At 47.2% G+C, this 20,454-nt stretch overlaps 2 protein-coding genes across 2 annotated transcripts in view; one reads left to right on the forward strand and one right to left on the reverse strand.

Moving 5' to 3' along the window:
* Positions 1-68: 68 nt before the first annotated feature.
* NELFE (negative elongation factor complex member E) lies at positions 69-12,216 on the forward strand. The gene is made up of 11 exons (XM_035107143.3): positions 69-142; positions 1,906-2,002; positions 2,651-2,723; positions 2,829-2,974; positions 3,315-3,389; positions 4,945-4,979; positions 5,534-5,772; positions 7,223-7,367; positions 9,758-9,812; positions 10,976-11,078; positions 11,874-12,216. The coding sequence occupies exons 2-11, from the start codon at positions 1,928-1,930 to the stop codon at positions 11,945-11,947; spliced, it is 1,020 nt and encodes a 339-aa protein (XP_034963034.2). The 5' UTR covers positions 69-142; positions 1,906-1,927; the 3' UTR covers positions 11,948-12,216.
* Positions 12,217-12,386: 170 nt separating this feature from the next.
* The window catches only part of CFB (complement factor B), a 34,356-nt gene continuing 26,288 nt past the window's right edge, over positions 12,387-20,454 (reverse strand). The window contains exons 14-18 of the mRNA XM_088663510.1: positions 20,276-20,355; positions 19,127-19,245; positions 16,572-16,704; positions 14,401-14,450; positions 12,387-12,711 (exon numbers count right to left, since the gene is read on the reverse strand). Of these exons, the coding sequence (XP_088519636.1) occupies positions 12,529-12,711; positions 14,401-14,450; positions 16,572-16,704; positions 19,127-19,245; positions 20,276-20,355 (565 nt within the window). The 3' untranslated portion in view covers positions 12,387-12,528. The remainder of the gene's footprint in view (positions 12,712-14,400; positions 14,451-16,571; positions 16,705-19,126; positions 19,246-20,275; positions 20,356-20,454) is intronic.

Here is a 20,454-nt window from a genome sequence, read left to right on the forward strand (position 1 = left end):
GCTTCGCGTTGCTGGGTAGCTTATGCAAATATACGTAGAGACTTCTTCCTGCTGCGTGGATAGTCCCAGAGGCGCGTCTTGAGCGTACCGGGAGAGAAGGCTCGCGCGACAGGAAGAGGACGCGGAGGTGGTGCAGCAGCTGGTGAGTGGGAGGCCGAAGGAGGGATATGATTGGTGCAAAGCTCGTTGCATTCCAAAGTATCCCCAGTAAATAAGCAGGCAGGAAAACGAGTGTTAAGTGAAGAATGGTTCGAATAGGCCACAACTTTATTGGTTACAGATGCTTAGGCGTTATAGTGTATACCATTTTCAACTCCAGCCCTTCTGCTGGGAGTGCCTTCTAGGGTCAACCTAACCTGGGGGTGGGTGGGTGAGAGTGCTATGGCTGTCGAGAAATAGGGGTAACCCCCCCAGGGGTTCCTGTTGCAACTCCTCCTTAGTCCCTTTATTGGGATATCCTTTCGAATGGAGGGGCAGGCAGAGGCTACAACATCCCCTCAGTTACAAGACTAAGGCTTACCCAATGCCTACTTACAGGTAGGTAGCCGTGTTGGTAAAGGTAAAGGGACCCCTGACCATTACGTCCAGTCGTGACCGACTGGGGTTGCGGCGCTCATCTTGCATTATTAGCTGAGGGAGCCGGCATACAGCTTCCAGGTCATGTGGCCAGCATGACAAAGCCGCTTCTGGTGAACCAGAGCAGCACACGGAAACACCATTTACCTTCCTATTATATCTATTACACCTATTTATCTACTTGCACTTTGATGTGCTTTCGAACTGCTAGGTTGGCAGGAGCTAGGACCGAGCGACAGGAGCTCACCCCGTCACGGGGATTCAAACCTTCGACCTTCTGTAAGCCGTGTTGGTAAAAAAAAATTCCTTCCAGTAGCACCTTGGAGACCAACTAAGTTTGTCATTGCTATGAGCTTTCGTGTGTATCTGAAGAAGTGTGCATGCACATGAAAGCTCATACCAATGACAAACTTAGTAGGTCTCTAAGGTGCTACTGCAAGGAATTTTTTTATTTTGTTCCAATGCCTACTGCCACTCGAGCTAGAGCCTGCTAGAAAGGAAACCAAAGGCAGGGGCACCTGGGTCAAAGACTTAGTTTGGCACACACACACACACCGTGCATATGCATACACACACACACACACACACACACACACACACACAGGCTGGGAGCCTCATGGCGCCCCTCTGGAAGCTTCACCCTGGGGCAAGCAAAACCTGGCTAGCCACCTCCCATAGCCATGACACTGCCAAAAGTGGGATATTTGTCCAAAGCGAAGCTGCAAATGTGCTTGTAGTTGGCATGACCCCACTTAAATTTGTCTTCCTTTTTAAAAAATGAAAATGTAATATGGCACCTGGAATAAAGTGTGGGATTCCCTCCCCGCCAGAGGTGAAACTGGCACCTTCGTTAAGTAGTTTTTGCTGAATGCTGAAGACACACCTACTTTTGACACTTGAATATATATATATATAGCTGCCCTATTCTCTAGGTTGCTATCAGTTTTACAGATTTTTTAAATAATGGGAGGCTGCTGGATCAGCCGGCAGCCCATCCAGTCCCAACATCCTGTTTTTATATGGGCTTGCTAGAATTCTGGGCTAGATGGGCTATCAACCTAATCCAGCAGAACCTTCTTGGGAGGCGTTATTTGTTCTTGCTTATATGGAGACCCTATTTGCAATTCCCTTTTCTCCGCAACCGAAAGAAGCCATCTTGCGCTATGGACCCAGGTTGGTTGACCAACCCAAAACCTGCCGCTGATGCATAGCTGCCAAGTTTTCCCTTTTCTCACGAGGAAGCCTATTCAGCATAAGGGAATTTCCCTTAAAAAAAGGGATAACTTGGCAGCTATGCTGATGGCCTATTTTGTTGTCTTCCCTTTCCAGGCGGTGACTTTGCATATCAGCCATGATTGTCCTTCCCCCAGGACTGACGGACGAAGAGGAGGCTCTGCAGAAGAAGTTTGCCAAACTCAAGAAAAAGGTCAGACTCCTTTTTGTCGATGTCGAGGGGTAGATTCCACCCTAGGCAGGCCAGGCCAAATCAAGTTGTTGTTGGCTGTTCAAGGCCATTGGTCCACCCAGTCCCAGCCAGCGTGGCCAACAATCAGACACAAGAATAGAAAGACGCTTGGTGGATCATATAATAATACAATCATAGAGTTGGAAGGATCCCCAAGGGTCATCTAGTCCAACCCGCTGCAATGCAGGAATCTAAAGAAACGCATGCATGACAGATGGGCATCCAACCTCTGCTTAAAAACCAAAGGAAGGAGAGCCCACAAGCTCCCAAGGGAGATCGTTTCACTTGCTGCCAGATGCGTAGTCAGAATCTCCTTTCTTGTAGCTTGAAGCCATTGGTTCAAGCCCTACCCTGCAGAGCAGGAGAAAACAAGCTCGTTCCCTCTCGTGTGTCACGGGGGCCCATCTAGTCCAGCACCCTGTTCTCACAGTGGACAACCAGATGTCTCTGGGATGATGGGGAGTTGTAGCGCAGCAACTTCTTGAGAACCACAGGGTCACCTGTTGGTAGATGACGACAGAAGAAGACAGGGTCTAAGAGAAGGGAAGGGAGGGAAATAGGGTTGGAGATGCCACGTTAAATATGGTTGCCGTTGTTGTTCCTCCCCAGAAAAAGGCCCTCATGGCCTTGAAGAAGCAGCAGAGTTCAACCAGCCAAGCCAGCCAGGGAGGAATTAAACGCTGTAAGTTGGATTTCCACCAAGGGAGGTGGTGGGAGTGGAGTAGGGTGCACCTACGCCCACCAACACTTGGGACACACTCTTGCATTTATTCTGCCCACTTTGCAGCCATCTCTGACCAGCCGGTAGTGGACACAGCCACAGCGACGGAGCAAGCCAAGATGCTCGTGAAAACGGGGGCCATCAGCGCTATCAAAGCCGAGAACAAGAACTCGGGGTTCAAGCGCTCTCGCACGCTGGAAGGGAAGCTGAAAGTAAGGGGAGCTAAGGGGGTGGAGACTAGGGCTGGGGGATATTCTGGTTGTCAACGTTGCAATATATCACCAGCCAAACATTGCAATATGCCAACGTATCACGGTGTCTGAAATAAGACAGAGGCCTTGGCCGGCTTAACGGTTTTTCCTGCATCACACACACACACACACATCATGGTTTGTGTTTTGCCAAGTCAAAAATTATGAGCCGATAACACAATACGGACTTCAAACCAGTTTTGGACGATATATCGATATATTCCCCCAGCCCTAACAGAGACTGTGGGAAAGGGGAGCAGGGTTGTCTTCAGCTGGGCCTTAACATCTTGTGTGTCTTTAGGATCCCGAGAAAGGACCAGTCACGACTTTCCAACCTTTTCAGCGCAGCATCTCTGCAGACGACGATTCTCAAGAGGTACCTGGCATTTGAGTTCCCGGCTAAGGGAGGGAAATGGGGTGGGTTGGCATTGAGCTAGGCAATCCTGCTTGCTCCTCCGCCTTCGCTGGTTAACGGGGGCGCCCCACTGCAACAGAAATTGTTTATGCATCCTTTATGGAACTCCCATGTTCAGCTGCCTTTTACTGACTCAGACAGTACTGTCCGCGCTGGTTGGCAGCAGCTCTCCAGGGTTTCAGGCAAGGAGGATTGGGCGTGGGACTGTCTGCATGATGCTCGCCCACTGAGCTGTAGGCTTTTCCCCAACATGCAAGGACGGGTCCGTGGGAACTGCTGGTGCTGATGTGGGCCAACAAGGTTCTGTGATGGATGCCGGCCGCCGTTCATAGTGGGAGGGCCACGTTGTCCAAGTATGCTCAGAGCTGCAAGTGGAAGATCCACAAGTATCCAGGAGAGCTCAAATCAACCTCCTTGCCTCCAGGTTCTACTTTCCACACGATCAGAGGCAGTATGATGGCCAGTTGCTGGAAGAGTAAGGTGCTCTCCTGCTCAGATCCTGTTTGTAGGTTTCCCTTAGGCCAGTGGTTCCCAAATGGTGGTCCGCAGAACAATAACGACTACAGAGAGATCAAAATTTTCAAAAGTAGGAGGTCCATGGCTTGGCTTTTGAAAAACAAGGGGTGCACAATACTTAGGTAATTGGGGAACAGCTGCCTTAGGCAATTGGTTGGCCAACTGGGAGAGCAGATTATTGGGCTAGATCAGGGTCTCCAAACTAAGGCCCGGGGGCCGGATGCGGCCCAATCGCCTTCTAAATCCAGCTCACAGACGGTCCGGGAATCAGTATGTTTTTACATGAGTAGAATGTGTCCTTTTATTTAAAATGCATCTCTGGGTTATTTGTGGGGCATAGGAATTTGTTCATATTTTTTTTCAAAATATAGTCCGCCCCCCCCCCCAAGGTCTGAGGGACAGTGGACCGGCCCCCTGCTGAAAAAGTTTGCTGACCCCTGGGCTAGATGGAGTACAGTGGATGCTCGGTTTGCGCACATGATCCGTGCGGGAGGCACATTCGCAACCCGCAGCGCAGCGCCGCGTCTGCGCACGTGTGGGTCGCGATTCATCGCTTCTGCACATGCGCAAAGCACGATTTGGCACTTCTGCGCATGCACGAGTGCCGAAACCCGGAAGTAACCCGTTCCGGTACTCCTAGGTTCAGCACGGTGCACAACCCGAAAACGCGCAACCTGAAGCGCCTGTAACCCGAGGTATGGCTGTATTTGGTCTGATCCAGCAGGGCTGTTCTCATGTTCCCAGGATGTAGCCAAAGGGATCGACGCTCAAGAAGCAAGGACACCGTTTTGAGCTCTCCATACCTATAGCTGCCACGTGATATCGCGGAACAGATGAAACAAGGGGGAACTAGATCCCAAAAGGTCTTTGGGGTGGCGAAAGAGAGAGCAGGGGTCTTTGTTTTTAGATACCAGAAGTTTCTTGTTTCAGCCCAGGTCTACTAGCTGCTAATTTTAATATGATGACTGACGTCTGTCTTTTTTTTAATGTTTTGTTTCAGTCACGGCGTCCCCAGAGGAAATCTCTCTATGAAAGGTTGGTTCTGTTCATAATAAAATCTAGATGATTTGACCTTTTGATAATTGTTTTGCCCTGCAGGATCAGGCCAAATCCCAGAGAACTCCAGCAAACAGTGTTTGGGTTGTGGCAGTTTTAATAATTATGAGGCTCCCCAGTCCTGCTCTGATCTGTTGATCGCTTCTCAAGGGATAAGTAGCTTTATCAGCTTCGACCTTCAAAATGACTTTGAAAATCTATTAGTTTCAAATGACACATAATAAGGATTATTTCACTGATTACCCTGCTGGTTTCTCAGCTTTTAGGTTGCTTGTTGTGCTGGTTCAAAGTGCATTTTCGAATTATTTATTAACAGCAGGAAATTTTGGGCACTGTCGGTGGTTTCGAAATGTGTTTTTTTTTAAATGATTATCTCCATTTTGAAATGTTTGGTATTCGTAACCTGTGGTTTACAATACGCATTGTATTATTGAAATTGTGATTTGACGGCGCACGTTTGCTAGATGCTGCCTTCAGAGTGAAATAAAAATGGGTGTAAATGACGCCTCTCCCGTTTCCATGCTCTTTCGCAGCTTTGTGAGCTCCAGCGATCGCCTGCGGGATCCAGAGAAGGATCCAGAAGTGGCCAGGGATCCAGACAAAGAGCCAGACCGGGGGGAGAACCTCCGCAATTTCGAGTGGGACTATGAGCGCGATCGCAGCCGGGACCGGAGCAGAGAGCGTGACAGAGACCGGGATCGGGATCGGGACCGAGACAGGGACAGGGACAGGGACCGAGACAGGGACCGAGACAGAGAGGGCAGCTTCCGCCGTAAGAACTCCTTGGGGGCAGAATGGATAAAAATAAATGATTTTTAAAAAATAAATAAAATCAGATTCTAAAATTTTTAAATGGATTTTTTTTAAATCAGATTTTTTTAAAAAAAATGCTTTTGGGGGTTAAATTTTCTATTTAAAGTTAAATTTAAGTTAAAATTAAAGTTAAGTTAAATTAAAGTTAACTTAAATTTTCTATTTAAGTTACATTATAGCCCAAAGGCTATTCATCAGGAAATAAGTATTAAAGTAGAGCAGAAAAGGTGTCCAAATATAAACAGTTAACTTATTAAACCTCACAATAATAATTTTATAATGATCTGTATGTATTTCTAATAGTATAACCAAATCAGTGATTTTTGATATAACTGGTAAAAACTACTCTGGAAATTTATTATTCCAAAAATGAAACCTTCATTTGGTTGTAAATATTAAGATTATACAAGCAAGAAGTAGTCTGTCTGTAAAAAAAAAATGTTTTAAATTGAGCCTTACTGACTAGTGATTTAAATCATGATTTAAATCGATTTGATTTAAATCACGATTTAAATCACTAGTCAGTAAGGCTTGATTTATAACATTTTTTACAGAAAGAGTCATTCTTGCTTGTATAATCTTAATATTTGCAACCAGATGAAGGTTTCATTTTTGGAATAATAAATTTAATTCAAATCTATCTAGAGTGGGCAACATGCATGCTTCTGGAATAGAACTGAAGTCAAGCAATCACAAAAGGGACTGTAAAAAGGGTTCATAGCCCAGTCCTGCAGGTGATGGGGGAGACCCGCTGCTACCTGGATAGGTGATCATCCAGCTTCTGCTTTGAAACATCTTAAATCCCAGCTTCTCGGTGAGGATGGCAGAGCCCAGCCAGTGAGCAGAAATGGTTCACAGTCAAACCTTACATTTAAAGCATGCCATTTTAAAACAGCCATTGCTTTCCCCCTCCCCACAAGAATTCTGGGGAGGGGGTGCAGTTTCTTAAGGGTGCTGAAAGTTGTCGGGAGGCCACTGTTCCACCCTTAAGAAACTACAGTTCCCAAGAGTTCCCTGGCAAGAGGGAATGTTGGTTAAACCTTTGGGAGGAAAGGCAGTCTCCCACAAAACCAGGCTGGGAATTGTGGCTCTGGTGCGAGGGGGAGTAGAAGCCCCCTAACGACCCTTAAGGAACTACAACTCCCAGAATTCTTTGGGGGAAGCCGTTGCTGTTCAAAGTGCTCTCACAGCACTTTAAATGTAGGGTGTGGGTGTGGCCTTGGACGTTAAGATCTCACGGCGTGTCTGGCATCAGGTTTTGACCATCAATGTGAGCCAGTTGTGAACTAGGATACATAGAGCCCCCAGGTGGCAAGGTTTCAAAGGGTTTTGGCACCCGGCTAGGTTTAAGAGGGCCTTGGGGCGACAGGAATGTTTTCTGAGCGGTCAATTTTCCTTTCCTCACCCAGGTTCAGATTCTTTCCCGGACCGACGTGCTCCGCGCAAAGGGAACACGGTGTATGTCTATGGGGCGGACATGAAGCAGGGCATGCTGCGCACCGCTTTCTCGGCCTTCGGGAACATCCTCGATCTCTCCATGGACAATCCCCGCAAGTGAGTGGTGGGAAGGAAGGCAAGGTTGGCCCAAGAGGCAAAGCCTGGGCCAGATCCAAGGGGGGAAACATGCAAACCTCACTCCCACATGGATACCCAACAGGAAAGCCACCCGGGGGACTGGAACAACCCAGCAGGGTAAATAATAATAATAATATTTTGGGGAAGAGCAGTGCTTTGCATGCAGAAGGTTGCAGGTTCAGTCCCTGGCATCACCAGGTAGAATGGCACCTGACATCTTCACCATCTGGACTTGCATTCCTGGAGAACACTGGATCTGGACTGTTTTTTTTTCCGCACTGATGCCACATCCTGTATCAGTTATATTTTATCTGTACAATCAGAATGAAATTCATTAGCCAAAATGCCTTTTCTGTGCAGCCTGAGTAGGAGCAGCGACCAACCTTATACTTTTTTAAAAAATAATAATAATCTTTATTCACATTTTTTAAAAATTACAGAAATCAAAAAAGGAACATAACATACACAAAAAAAACCACACACACAAAGCCTTAAACAAGAGATACAAGAAATGGATTCAAAAAAGGGGGGGGAGAATATTTCAATCACTCTCTTCATATAATACAGAATTTCAAAAAAGAACAAAAAATAAAAAGCAACATACAAAAAAAGAAAATGAAACAAAAATCACTTCCTATTATTTACAACACGCTTCCCTTTATATATTCACTTTCCCTGTATACCTCTTGCTTCACATACCTATGTACCTTCCCAGTGTCTTTCAGTTAATCCTCTCCTCTTGTATTTTCATTCTAAGCACATCACTAGATTGTTTTCTATAATTTCTTTTTCCAAATAGTCTTGTACGTATTTCCATTCCTCCATTATTTTTTGCCTTGGTACATTTCTGATTATTGCCGTTAGTTTCGCCATCCTCCAATACTCTATCATTTTCCCCTCCCACTCCTGGACCTTTGGTAAAATTTCTCCTTTCCATTTTGATGCAATTAGGATCCTGGCCGATGCGCACACATAAAGTAAAATATTAATTCTATCTTTTGGTATATTAATTGAGATCATACTCAGGAGAAAAATTTCAGGGCTTTTTTCAAATGTATATTTCAGCATCTTTTTTAATTTATCATATAGCTTTTACTAACGATCAACGTTATACTTAACTGTTCTTGCTTGTCTTCACTTGCCCCACACCTCACTGCCCTGCTCACAGTTGTGAATATTCTTACGTTATGAATGGTCCATAATAATAATTATAATAATTTATTATTATTTATACCCCGCCCATCTAGCCAGGTTGCCCCAGCCACTCTGGGCAGCTCCCAACAGAATATTAAAACACAATAAAACATTAAAGAACTTCCCTATACAGGGCTGCCTTCAGATGTCTTCTAAACATCAGATAGTTGTTTATTTCTTTGAGATCTGATGGGAGGGTGTTCTACAGTGTGGGTGCCACTACCAAGAAGGTCCTCTGCCTGGTTTCCTGTAACCTCACTTCTCCCAGTGAAGGAACTGCCAGAAGGCCCTCAGAGCTGGACTTCAGTGGCTGAACAATGGGGGTGGAGACGCTCCTTCAGGTATACAGGGCCGAGGCTGTTTAGGGCTTTAAAGGTCAGCACCAACACTTTGAATTGTGCTCGGAAACATACTGGGAGCCAATGAAGATCTTTCAGGACCGGTGTTATATGGTCTCGGCGGCCGCTCCCAGTCACCAGTCTAGCTGCCACATTCTGGATTAGTTGTAGTTTCTGGGTCACCTTCAAAGGTAGCCCCATGTAGAGTGCATTGCAGCAGCCCAAGTGGGAGATAACCAGAGCATGCACCACTCTGACGAGACAGTGCGCAGGCAGGTAGGGTCTCAGCCTGCGTACCAGATGGAGCTGGTAGACAGCCGCCCTGGACACAGAATTAACCTGTGCCTCCATGGACAGCTCAGAGTCCAAAATGACTCCCAGGCTGCGCACCTGGTCCTTCAGGGGCACAGTTACCCCATTTAGGACCAGGGAGTCCTCCACATCTGCCCACCCCCTGTCCCCCCAAAACTACTTCTGTCACCATTAAGAAAAATAGGTAGGAATAGGCAGATATATATGTGGACTGTCCCTGGATAAAGCAACTCTTCTTCTTTAAGTTGTCAAAGCTCAGCCTAGATCAAGATTGTCATCTGAACCATAGGTTTAATTGAGAATCAGTCACGTCAGTCATTTGAAAAATAAGACTTTAGAGCTGTCCTGCCAAAGAAATGGCAACTAGACATTCCGTTTCGGTGACCATAACCTTGGTTAAAGGAGCCATTTGGCGCCTAACTTACATATCTGAGTTTCTAACACTGCTGGCAAGGTAAGACAGCCAAGAAGACAATTCCTTTCCCCAGAGAGCAGTCATTAACCCCTTTCTCTTTCCACCCTCAGCTGTGCTTTTGTCACCTATGAGAAGATGGAGTCTGCGGACCAAGCCATTGCTGAGGTGACTGCCATTTCTTTCCCCCTCCAGGTTGCCTGAAATGAGTCTAAGACAGTGATGGCGAACCTATGACACGCGTGTCAGGCGTGACACGCAGAGCTCTCACTGCTGGCATGCGCCCCATCGGCCCATTCGCGCTGTTGTCGTTGCTCCCCCCCATTTGTTCTCCCGCTCCTCCTCACACTATAGTTTGTCTCCGCTGTTAAAACCCAGATCCTTATTTGTTGTTGTTGCTGGTAGCCAGAGTTTGGTTTTTTAACCCTTTCTGTGCTGTTTTTTCCTGGCGCTTTGGCAGACGATGATTGGGTGTAACAGCGTTCGTTTTTTAACCCATTCTGTGCTGGGTTTTTTTGGCGCTTTGGCAGACTATGTCAGTGCTGCGTGTTAGTTCCAGCGAAGGTATTATTTCTGTTCTCTTTCCCCCCCAAAAAGCGCAGCAGCTTTGGGGCATCCCCCCAAAGCAAAACAACTTTTGCACACACACACCCCAAAAAACCTCCAAAACTTTCTTCAGCAGCTCCCTCCAGAAAGCTCAACAACTCTGGGCACTTTGTGATAAATAAGGGTGGTTTGGTTTGGTTTGGTTTGGTTTGGTTAAATAATTAGTTTTTGGTTTATTAAATACAGTTATATATTACAATTATACATTTTTGTTATTTAAACTATAAATACCGCGGAATTATGGTTTTTTTCTCGAAGTGACACACCACCCGAGTTATGCTTGGTTTTTTGGCGAATTTTGACACACCAAGCTCAAAAGGTCATCACTGGCCTAAGAAATAGCAGGAATGGGATGATACCCAACATTAGTCATTAGAATTAAGTCCATGGGTTTTTGTGGCTGGATGCAGAAGACTGATGGGTGGCAGCGTAGGCTCAGAGCCCGGGGATCGGTGGTGGGTCGACGACACATGGTCAGAGGGAGGAGAGAGAGAAGACTGGGAGGAGGAGGTGTCGGGAGCAGAAGAGGCAACAGGGTTTAGTGAGCAGGAAGAGGTTGTGACAGAGAGTGGGCAAGACTCAGAGGCAGGGGGGAGGAGGGGCAGGAGGCAAGGATGAGGCAGGCTTCTTGGTTCTATTGATCTTTAAGGTGCTTCAGGGCTGTGGAGCAATTTCCGTAGAAATGGATTATGGCATTTCCCCCCCCCCCATTGTCTCCTTATTAGCTCAACGGAAAGGTAGTGGAGGATGTGCAGCTGAAAGTCAGCATTGCCCGCAAACAGCCCATGTTGGACGCAGCCATCGGCAAATCGGTGTGGGGGTCTTTGGGTAAGTGCCGGAGGAGAGGGGTCTGGAATGGGGAGGCAGGAACAAAGTTCCAAGGCGATGGGAAGTGGCTTGAGTGTCGGTGGTGGGGATATGGAACTCGGGGATCTCCCAAGCTCCTAGAATCATAGAGTTGGAAGAGACCACAAGGGCCATCCAGTCCAACCCCCTGCCAAGCAGGAAACACCATCAAAGCATTCCTGACAGATGGCTGTCAAGCCTCCGCTTAAAGACCTCCAAAGAAGGAGACTCCACCACACTCCTTGGCAGCAAATTCCACTGTCGAACAGCTCTTACTGTCAGGAAGTTCTTCCTAATGTTTAGGTGGAATCTTCTTTGAATCCATTGCTCCGTTTCCGCTTCTCTGGAGCAGCAGAAAACAATCTTTCACTCTCTTCTATATGACATCCTTTTATATATTTGAACATGGCTATCATATCACCCATTAACCTTCTCTTCTCTGATTCCTGTGTTTCAATGACAGGAATCAGAGAGGAAAGGGGGGTCGGATTCCCAAAGAAAGTGTGTGCTAGTAACAGCAATCAGCAACTTTCATTCTGCCAATAATATAGCCCAGTTTCAGTCCACAAAATATCCCGCTCACTGAAAAGGGTTTGTGGGTCTACATGGCCCCTGAGCAGGGCCTGGGATTCCAGCACCAGTTGCCCCAGAATCTGCTGCTTTTATCTTCTTCAGAGGTTCAGCTGGGTAGCGTGAGAGAAACTAGTCACCTTTGCCTTGCTGTGATCCTAGATGTCCGTCCCCCCCACCCCCCCGGTCTCTCTTTTTTTTTTCCAGCTGTGAGGAATAGCGACAAGGGCTCTCACCGGGACAAGCGATCCCAGGTCATCTACAACGAAGACATCTTCTGAGGCCTGTGGGACAATCCCCATTTCAAGCGGTGGGGCGTTTCTTAAATGTTTGCTTCGTTTTTGTTAAGGTGTGCAAATATTCGAAATAGCACTGTATCGCTTCTCTCCAAGTCTGCACCTCAAAATGCACCTGAGCCCGTGGGGGGGGGGAGATTATTAGGCAGATTTATGTAGGATAGACCTATCGGTGGTTTGGTATGAGGGAAGAGCTCCTGTGCTACATTGGTGTCTATTTTTTGGAAAAATAAAACATGTTTTGATGTCTTCAATTTCATCTCTTTGTTTGATCTAAAAACATATTTGAGAAAGGGGGAGGGGAAATGGAAGCTTGGGATTGTGAGGTTGCTGAAGTCTACGCCAGATATCAACTCGTAACTGGCGTGGAATATTGACCAGCTCTCCGAAAGACGCCAGTATCACAGAAGAGAGCTCTTTATCCTTTCTTGCTTTCTTTATCATACAATGGAGTTTAATACACAATTGTTAAAACTGCATTCACTTTACAGGATTTCAAGGTACGCATTCTATTTACACAAACCACCCCAGGTGCAAGGTGGGGGGGGGGAATCGGGGAGAAGAGTCTACAGGAAATCCAGTCCTTCCTCCCGGAGCTCTTCCTTGAGCCAAGGCAAGACCTTGAAGAGGTTGATGTGGAAATCCCTGGCATAGGCAGGGGACATCTCGTGGCGATTACGGCCAGTTTCGCAGACAGGCAGCTTCTTGTTTTGACAAACGTTAACCACCCCCCAGCTGATCACGCCCACCTGCAGGGGGGGGAAAAGAGAAGAGGCTGGAGTGAGACAACCAGGCATAGCGTTACAGAGCAACATCAGCAAAGCTAAATACAGCGGAACCTCTACTTACGAATTTAATCCGTTCCGAATGCACATTCGAAAGTCGAAACAATGTTTCCCATAGGAATGCATTGGGAATGGATTAATTCGTTCTGGGGCCGTAAAAAAACGGCACTTTAAAGGCCGGCGGGAGGCAGCGATGGGCTCGATCCGGCCCTATGGCCAGATTGGCAGGTGGGGAGGCCAGCGAGAGGCTGGTGGCTGCGGTGGCGATGGGCCCGATCCAGCCCTATGGCCGGATTGGCAGCTGGAGGGGCCGCGGGAGGTAGCGCGAGTGGCGGGAGGCCGGCGAGGTAGCGCAGGATCGGGCCTCCGCTGGCATCACCGCTGCGAAGCCGGGATTGCGGTGTGACAGGGGCTTTTCGTCGTTTGCCTCCCCCTTGGCTTGGGGAAGGCAAACGGCGAAAAGCCCCCATCGCGCCGCACTTCGGCTTGGGGACTGGCTTGGCGGAGGCAGGAAAATTCTTCTCCGCCGCCGCCAAGCCAGTCCGCGGCGGGGGCTTTTCGCCATTGGCTGCGGGCTGTTGCCGTCTCCCTGCCTGCTTCCCCGAGCCATAGCGCATCGGGGAACAGAGCCAAAGATCGGCGGGCGCTGCTTGCCGGGCTTGACAAGCCCGGCAAGCAGCTCCCGCCGATCTTCGGCTCTGTGCTGTGTGACAGATCGTTCCTCCGCTTTCCCCCCACCCCCGCCTATCACACGAAGATCAGTAGCGGAGGCGGCAAGGGCCTGATCCTGCGCGAGGCCAGCAGAAGGCTGGCTTCGCAGCGGCGGTGGCAGGGGAGCCGGCGAGAGCCCGATCCCAAGCGAGGCTGGCACACAGCGGTGGCGAGCGTGGGGCAGTGAGGCGGTGAGGGCCCGATTGGAAGTCGAATAAATTCGTAAACCCGCCCCTTCGTAACTCGAAAAATGTGTATGTCGAGGTGCCACTGTACCATATTGGCCCAAATATAAGCCGTGCCTTTAAAATTCTCAGCCGCAGGTGGGAAACACCCCCCCCCCCCCGGAACAACAGTGGAGGACCACAGCAGTAAAGGAGCACCAGCGGCCACCCCACCCCACCGCTCACCAGGGCTCCAGCAGGAGTTTAGAGGGGGGGGGTTCACTGTATGTCTGTTTCAGCAACAATAGTGGGCTTTTTGTGATGTTGTGAATATAAGCCGCACTTTAACTTTTCACAGTCTGAATTTTTTTGGGGGGGGAGTGTGACTTATATTCAGGCTAGTACGGTATTAGACAGGAGCTATCTCTTGCCTTTTCAGCACATACTGAAAGCCTTTTAAGCCAAGATCTTTGCTGCTCTGTATCTGTATTGCAATTGTTTTTAGACCTAACTGCTGTATTGCTTTGCCATCATGGGTTCCTCTTGGAGAAAGGGCAGGATACAAATGTGATAAAGTGAAACAGCTGAACTTGCAACTTGCTTTGACCTTCAGAGGGTGCTATCAAAGAGAGCAAAGCCTTGTGCTTACTTTTCTGCTGCCCCCCCCATGCCATGTTTGTGTGGTGCAGCTGTAGAATTGGGGAACACAAAGCCCTTCCTTTTGGCATGGTTTGGGGTCCAGCAGACAAGCCGGGTGCCAGTTAGAGTACACACTTACCTGGATGTAACGCTGCCTTTTAGGAATGATGAGGGGACCACCAGAATCACCTGGAAACAAAAGGAAGGGGAATTATCAGAGGGTGTGTGATGTTCAAGTCTGAAGCTATATACATATGTATATACGGTACATGTACAGAGTTACAGTTCTACACAATGAGAGGACTGTAGTTAAGGAGACCCTCTCTTCCCTTCCCAGAACTACAATTCCCAGAGTTCCCTGGGAATAATACAGTGGCACCTCAACTTACGAACGATTCAACAACCGAATTTTTCGACTTACGGATGGGGGTAATGGCCACGCGCTTACGAATGTCTCGACATCCGAAAGAAAACCGTGGCGGTTTTAGATAGGGATTTTTCGACTTAATTTTTTTTCTGTTTCCAATGCATCCCTATGGGAAATCGCGTTTCCAATGGCATTTCCAACTTACGAATTTTTCGACTTACGAAGGTGCCTTCAGAACGGATTAAATTTGTAAGTCGAGGCACCACTGTATAATAAATTATTATTTATATGCCGCTAATCTGACTGGGTTACCCCAGCCACCCTGGGTGATTGGGAAAAAGGATTGACTTAAAGGTTTATTAACCGTGTAAAGGGGGGTTTGAATGTGCTCTGTGTTTGACAAGAATAAAAAATGGGGGGAAGGCTTTGTTTTATAGCTTGATGATGCATGGCAGTAGATTTGGAGCAATGCAAGATTTAGTTTTAAAAAACTCATTCATTATCACTGATTTTGTACTCGGTATTACATTGGCTCCCAATACGTTTCTGAGCACAATTCAAAGTGTTGGTGCTGACCTTTAAAGCCTTCAACGGCTTTAAAGGAGCGTCTCCACCCCCATCGTTCAGCCCAGACACTGAGGTCCAGCTCCAAGGGCCTTCTGGCGGTTCCCTCCTTGCAAGAAGCAAAGCTACAGGGAACCAGGCAGAGGGCCTTCTCGGTAGTGGCACCCGCCCTGTGGAACGCCCTCCCATCAGATGTCAAAGAAATAAACAACTTATCTGATGTTTAGAAGACATCTGAAGGCAGCCCTGTTCAGGGAAGTTTTTAATGTGTGACATTTTAATGTATTTTTAATCTTTTGTTGGAAGGCGCCCAGAGTGGCTGGGGAAACCCAGCCAGATGGGCGGGGTATAAATTTATTATTTATTATTATTATTATTCCACTGAGGATTTTAGCTCTCTGAGAAGAACACGGGGTTCCTTGCAACTCTCACCACCCTTTGGGTTCCTGGGAAGCCACCAGTGTGTTAAGTGATGTCATGCTGCTTTAGATGTATAGTTAGTTACATGTGGTCTTAATTCAACGCGGGCAATGGGGCAGCTTCTCCCAACACATTTATGGACAGCTGTTTACTTCCACAAGACCATTAATGGTGTCTATGAAAAGTTTTACACATCACCTTGAAGACAGGCGAACTAATGGCAGTGTACTGGAAGAAGCAAAGATCACCAGTGTCAAAGCAATGATACTTTCAACATCAACTTTGTCAACGGTCATGTTGTGAGGATGCCTGATTATCGTCTTCCAAAGTAACTACTCTATTCCGAGCTTAAAAATGGAAAGCGTAAAGCTGATGGTCAACAAAAGAGGTTCAAAGACTCTCTCAAGGCAAATCTTTTTTTAAAAAAGTAGTATAAACACCGACAAACGGGAAACACTGGCCTGCGAGCCCTCCAAATGGAGAGCAGCCTTTACCAAAGGGGTCGTGGGCTTTGAAGACACTCAAACTCAGGACGAAACGTGTTAAGAGGAAGGCATGCTTGGCAAACCAACTCCCACCCAGAAATGCATGTCCCCACTGTGGAAGGACATGTGGATCCAGAATTGGCCTCCACAGTCACTTACGGACTCACTGTTAAAACCGTGTATATGGAAGTCAATCTTACTCGGCTACGAGTGATCGCCAAAGAAGAAGACAACTTCTGCAAGAGGAAGCAGAGCCCAGACCAGGAGAGGGGTGTTCTTATTGGACTTTACTGTCGGGGGTTCTCTCTGGGGAAAGCAAGCGAGCAAAGCACTTTCTAGTCCTGAAGTGCCCCCCCTAAAAGCGATTCACTTTTTCCTGCAAACGCAGCCTTAGTGTGAAACTCGAAGCAAGTCCGCACAGGCAGCCCTGGCTGTGATTCCAGGGGTGTCCTAAGAGGAGGTGCTGTTCCTCACCTTTGCAAGTGTTGGGGTCCACTTCAGGGTCGGCGCCCCCTGTGCATAAGAAGCGCTCAGTCACCACTTGGGAGACGTCTGTGACGTTTTTGTACTGGGAGGCTTTTTTGGCGTCCGCTTCGCAACCAGTTTTCTGAAGGGAGAGGAGGAAAGGTGGGTTTACTGCTAGCAGAGCTGATCCACATTCCCCCACCCCCCAAAAATATTTTTATCTGGTTTTACAAATTTAAAATTAAAATAATACCAAAACACATCCACAGTTATAAGATCCCTCCAAATCTCTGGACTTCCCACCTTCCCCTCCATGCATTCTGTTGTTAAACCTTTTTAACAACATCTTTTCTACTGCATCTTTTCCCAATAATCCAGGTTTTTTTATAACTATGTACATGGTTCTTGAGGGACCCAGGTGGCGCTGTGGTTAAAACCACTGAGCCTAGGGCTTGCTGATCAGAAGGTCAGCGTTTCGAATCCCTGTGACAGGGTGAGCTCCCGTTGCTTGGTCCCAGCTCCTGCCAACCTAGCAGTTTGAAAGCACCTCAAAGTGCAAGTAGATAAATAAGAACCTGTCACAGTGGCGTGGTGGCTACTCTAGAGTAACGACTTCTCACAGCTCTGCATTTTATTCTTTTATTGGTGCAGTCTATTTACAGTGCTGAGACAGTGCTATATACAGGTTGTCAGTAGATGTTGTCAGTCTGGCGCAAAACCTCCGAATGGGGATTCCCGCGTCTTTCTCCAGCAAAGTAGCCTGGGAATACTAAATCTCCGCCCCCGGCACTTCTTACGCAATTCCGGGGTCGCCGGGATCGGTCTTCTTCCCACGGTTTCCCTGCTTCCCCTTTCCGTTCCCAAGCGGCGCCGTGGCTCAGCTATCCTACCTGAGCCCGGGCTTCTGCTTCCTGAATCCCCGCTTGAAACACCCCCCTCCCCGCTCCCACTTCCGCTGGGCGAGGAGCTCGTGTTCAAGATGGGAGGAGGCTGTCTGTAGCTCCTGTCCCTCACAGAACCGCTACAGCGGGAAGGTAAACGGCGTTTCCATGTGCTGCTCTGGTTCGCCAGAAGTGGCTTTGTCATGCTGGCCACATGACCTGGAAGCTGTACGCCGGCTCCCTCGGCCAATAATGTGAGATGAGCGCGCAACCCCAGAGTCGGTCATGACTGGACCTAATGGTCAGGGGTCCCTTTACCTTTACATAGTTCTTGTTACATTTACAAGTGTTATTGCAGTCTTGCTAGTTATTTCAACTGCTTACAGTGGTCTTCAAGGTAAATTTAAAGTTTTCCCCATTCCTTATTAAAGTTTTGGTCTTCCTAGTTCCTGAGCTTTCCGTTCAGTTTTGCCATTTTGCCATAGTCCAACAATTAAATTAGTCATTCTTCTCTGGTAGGAACTTTATCTACTTTTCATCCCTGAGCTAACAACATCCATGTAGCTGTCGTCACATATATTAAAAGTCTTTTCTGCTCTCTTGAAATTGTTTAAAATAACTTTTATTTTAAAAAAACCCAGATGCTTTTTCTATTAGGAATTGTAGGTGCTAAAATTCCAAGGGCATTTCCACATTTCCTCTGGTCCTGCAGCTTTTCTCTGGAGGAAACTGCTCTTTAGGGCTCAACCAGAGCAAACGGCAACTTGGGTTTCTCCGATCTTTCGCTTAAGGGCAGGTTTTCCCTCAAAGGAGCAGAGCAAAGTGCTTAGGGCTCATCCAGGCCTCCTTTTTGTGTTTCTAGGCACGGGTCTGTGCTTTACAATGCTGTAGCTCAGTGCTGCTTTTTTGCTTTTTTTGCCCCACGAAAATATCAACAAAACCATCCGTATTCAAGGCTAAAATAACAAAGCATAGCATACCAGCAGTGATTACAATTTGCAACCAGAGGCATTTGCATTCAGCGACTTGTGACTGGCTGATTAGAAACTGTAGAAGCGGCTCCTTTTCCTTTCCTAAAGAAGCTGCAGAACTGTGAGTTGAACCCCATAAAAACAGGATTTTCCCCCATTGCAACGTAAGCTAAACAACTTTGAGCTGATCCTCAAAAAAGGGGCTTTTCCTCTTTGCAAAAGCTGCACAACTGTGACCTGATCCCCCAAAAAACGAGGCTTTTCCTCTTTGCAAAAGAAACTGCACAACTGTGAGCTGATCCCAAAAAAAACAGGGCTTTCCCTCTTTCCTCCTCTAAAAACTAAGTGCGGCTTATGGTCAGGTGCGTCTTATGGAGCGAAAAATACGGTAAAACAGGCAAGCAGCAATGAGCCTCTCCAGGGAGGCAATTCCATATGGCAGACGTGGAGAGTCTTACATCAAGAGTGGCCAGCCTGGTGGCTTCTTGATGTTGGCGGACCACAACTCCAACCATCCGACCATTATGGCGGCTGATGGGAGTTGGGAGTCCAACAAGGTCTGGAGAGGACAACACTGGCTACCTCTGTCCTGAGAATAAATGAGAGTCATCCCTTGGGTTCTTGCTCTTGCATATTTTTAATAAGATGCCTGAATATTGCTAGTGGTCCCTGGGTCAAAAGGGGGTATCTTGGCGCAGTTCTTCCTTCTCACCTTTTCACCATTCCTGATTTTCACTGTCCTGCGAGACAGCCCGTTGCCCTGATCGTCCTCGTGTTTACAGTCGGTCACAAAAAACGACGGTACGTTCCCAACGCTCAGGAGCAATTCCTCTGGAGGAAACAAAAGAGCACAAAGAGGTTGGGTCCAGAGGTTGAAAGAGGATGGGGCTCATCTTAACATGATGGAGATACCGGTACACTGGGAAGGCTAGAAACCGTGGGTGGGTAGGTGGTCAACCTTTGGTGCAAGTCTGCCACAAGTCCAGTCAATCAAGGATGAGACCAGAACAACAGCTGCCAGAGTATTAATTGCCAAGAATTGGAAGACCTCAGAGATACCTACGATAGATGAATGGCAAAAGAAGATGTTGGACTTTATGGAACTCGCCGAAATGACTGGGAGACTACGTGACCAGAAGGAAGAGACGGTGGAAGAAGATTGGAATTTTAAAATATATATATATATTGAAAAAATATTGCAGTATTTAGAAAAGTATTTTCTTTGTGAAGATTATATAGGCTATAAGCGTTAAAATAAGATTTTGAAGTAGAATAAACAAATGTAGAATTTAAATAATTGGTTAATAGATAAAGGAATAATTAAAATAAGATTTGGTTTTTTAGATGATGAGAAATAAACTGCTAAAGATGTATTATAATGAAATTCAGAAAGAAGGGAACAAGGGAAGTCATTTGATGATGTGAATGAAAATAAGGCTTATATAAGAAATGGGGTTTTTTGTCTTTGTTTTTAGCTTTGTTTTTTATTAGTTTGTTCGATTTTGTTCACTTATTGTTTGTTAGAAATGTTATTTGTTTGTTGTTGTTTCATATATATATATATATATAGAGAGAGAGAGAGAGAGAGAGAGAGAGAGAGAGAGAGACAGAACTTATGTGTGTACTACGCTATAAGCACACACAATCCTGTGTTTTTAGGATGGGTTTGACTCTAGTCTACTGAGCTGGAGAAAAGGCAACAATGCAGGAGAAAAGACACAAGTGTATGTTGGACTCTGTCCCCCAGCAGCCAGCTCACGCCCTCTTTGCCAGGCATGCCACAAAGCCTGCTGCTTGTACCACCTCTGTGGCCCCTCTGCGGTAGGTTGGCCATTCACGCAAACAGGCCAGCTCCTCTTACCATGATTCCTGCAGGTGGTCTGTGGGTGGGGCTTCCTCAGAGCCCGGGTGGTCCCAGCCGTACAGGGGAGGCAGATTGGCCTGTGGAGAAGGAGCACCAGAGAGAAGTTAGCAGAGCACCAGCACCAGCCCTGGAGAAGGACCCAGAACTTTCCTCCTCATCAGGACTGTACACATGGT

The sequence above is a fragment of the Zootoca vivipara genome, chromosome 2, assembly GCF_965207765.1.
Source record: "Zootoca vivipara chromosome 2, rZooViv2.hap1.1, whole genome shotgun sequence".
In the NCBI taxonomy this organism is placed as follows: domain Eukaryota; kingdom Metazoa; phylum Chordata; class Lepidosauria; order Squamata; family Lacertidae; genus Zootoca; species Zootoca vivipara.

What these genes read in the sequence shown, in the direction of transcription:
- NELFE (XM_035107143.3), top strand. Translation starts at nt 1,928, where the DNA reads ATGATTGTCCTTCCCCCAGGACTGACGGACGAAGAGGAGGCTCTGCAG. An exon ending in CAGACGACGATTCTCAAGAG is followed by an intron (nt 3,390 to 4,944) that starts GTACCTGGCATT and finishes GTTTTGTTTCAG; the next exon opens with TCACGGCGTCCCCAGAGGAA. An exon ending in TCCATGGACAATCCCCGCAA is followed by an intron (nt 7,368 to 9,757) that starts GTGAGTGGTGGG and finishes TTCCACCCTCAG; the next exon opens with CTGTGCTTTTGTCACCTATG.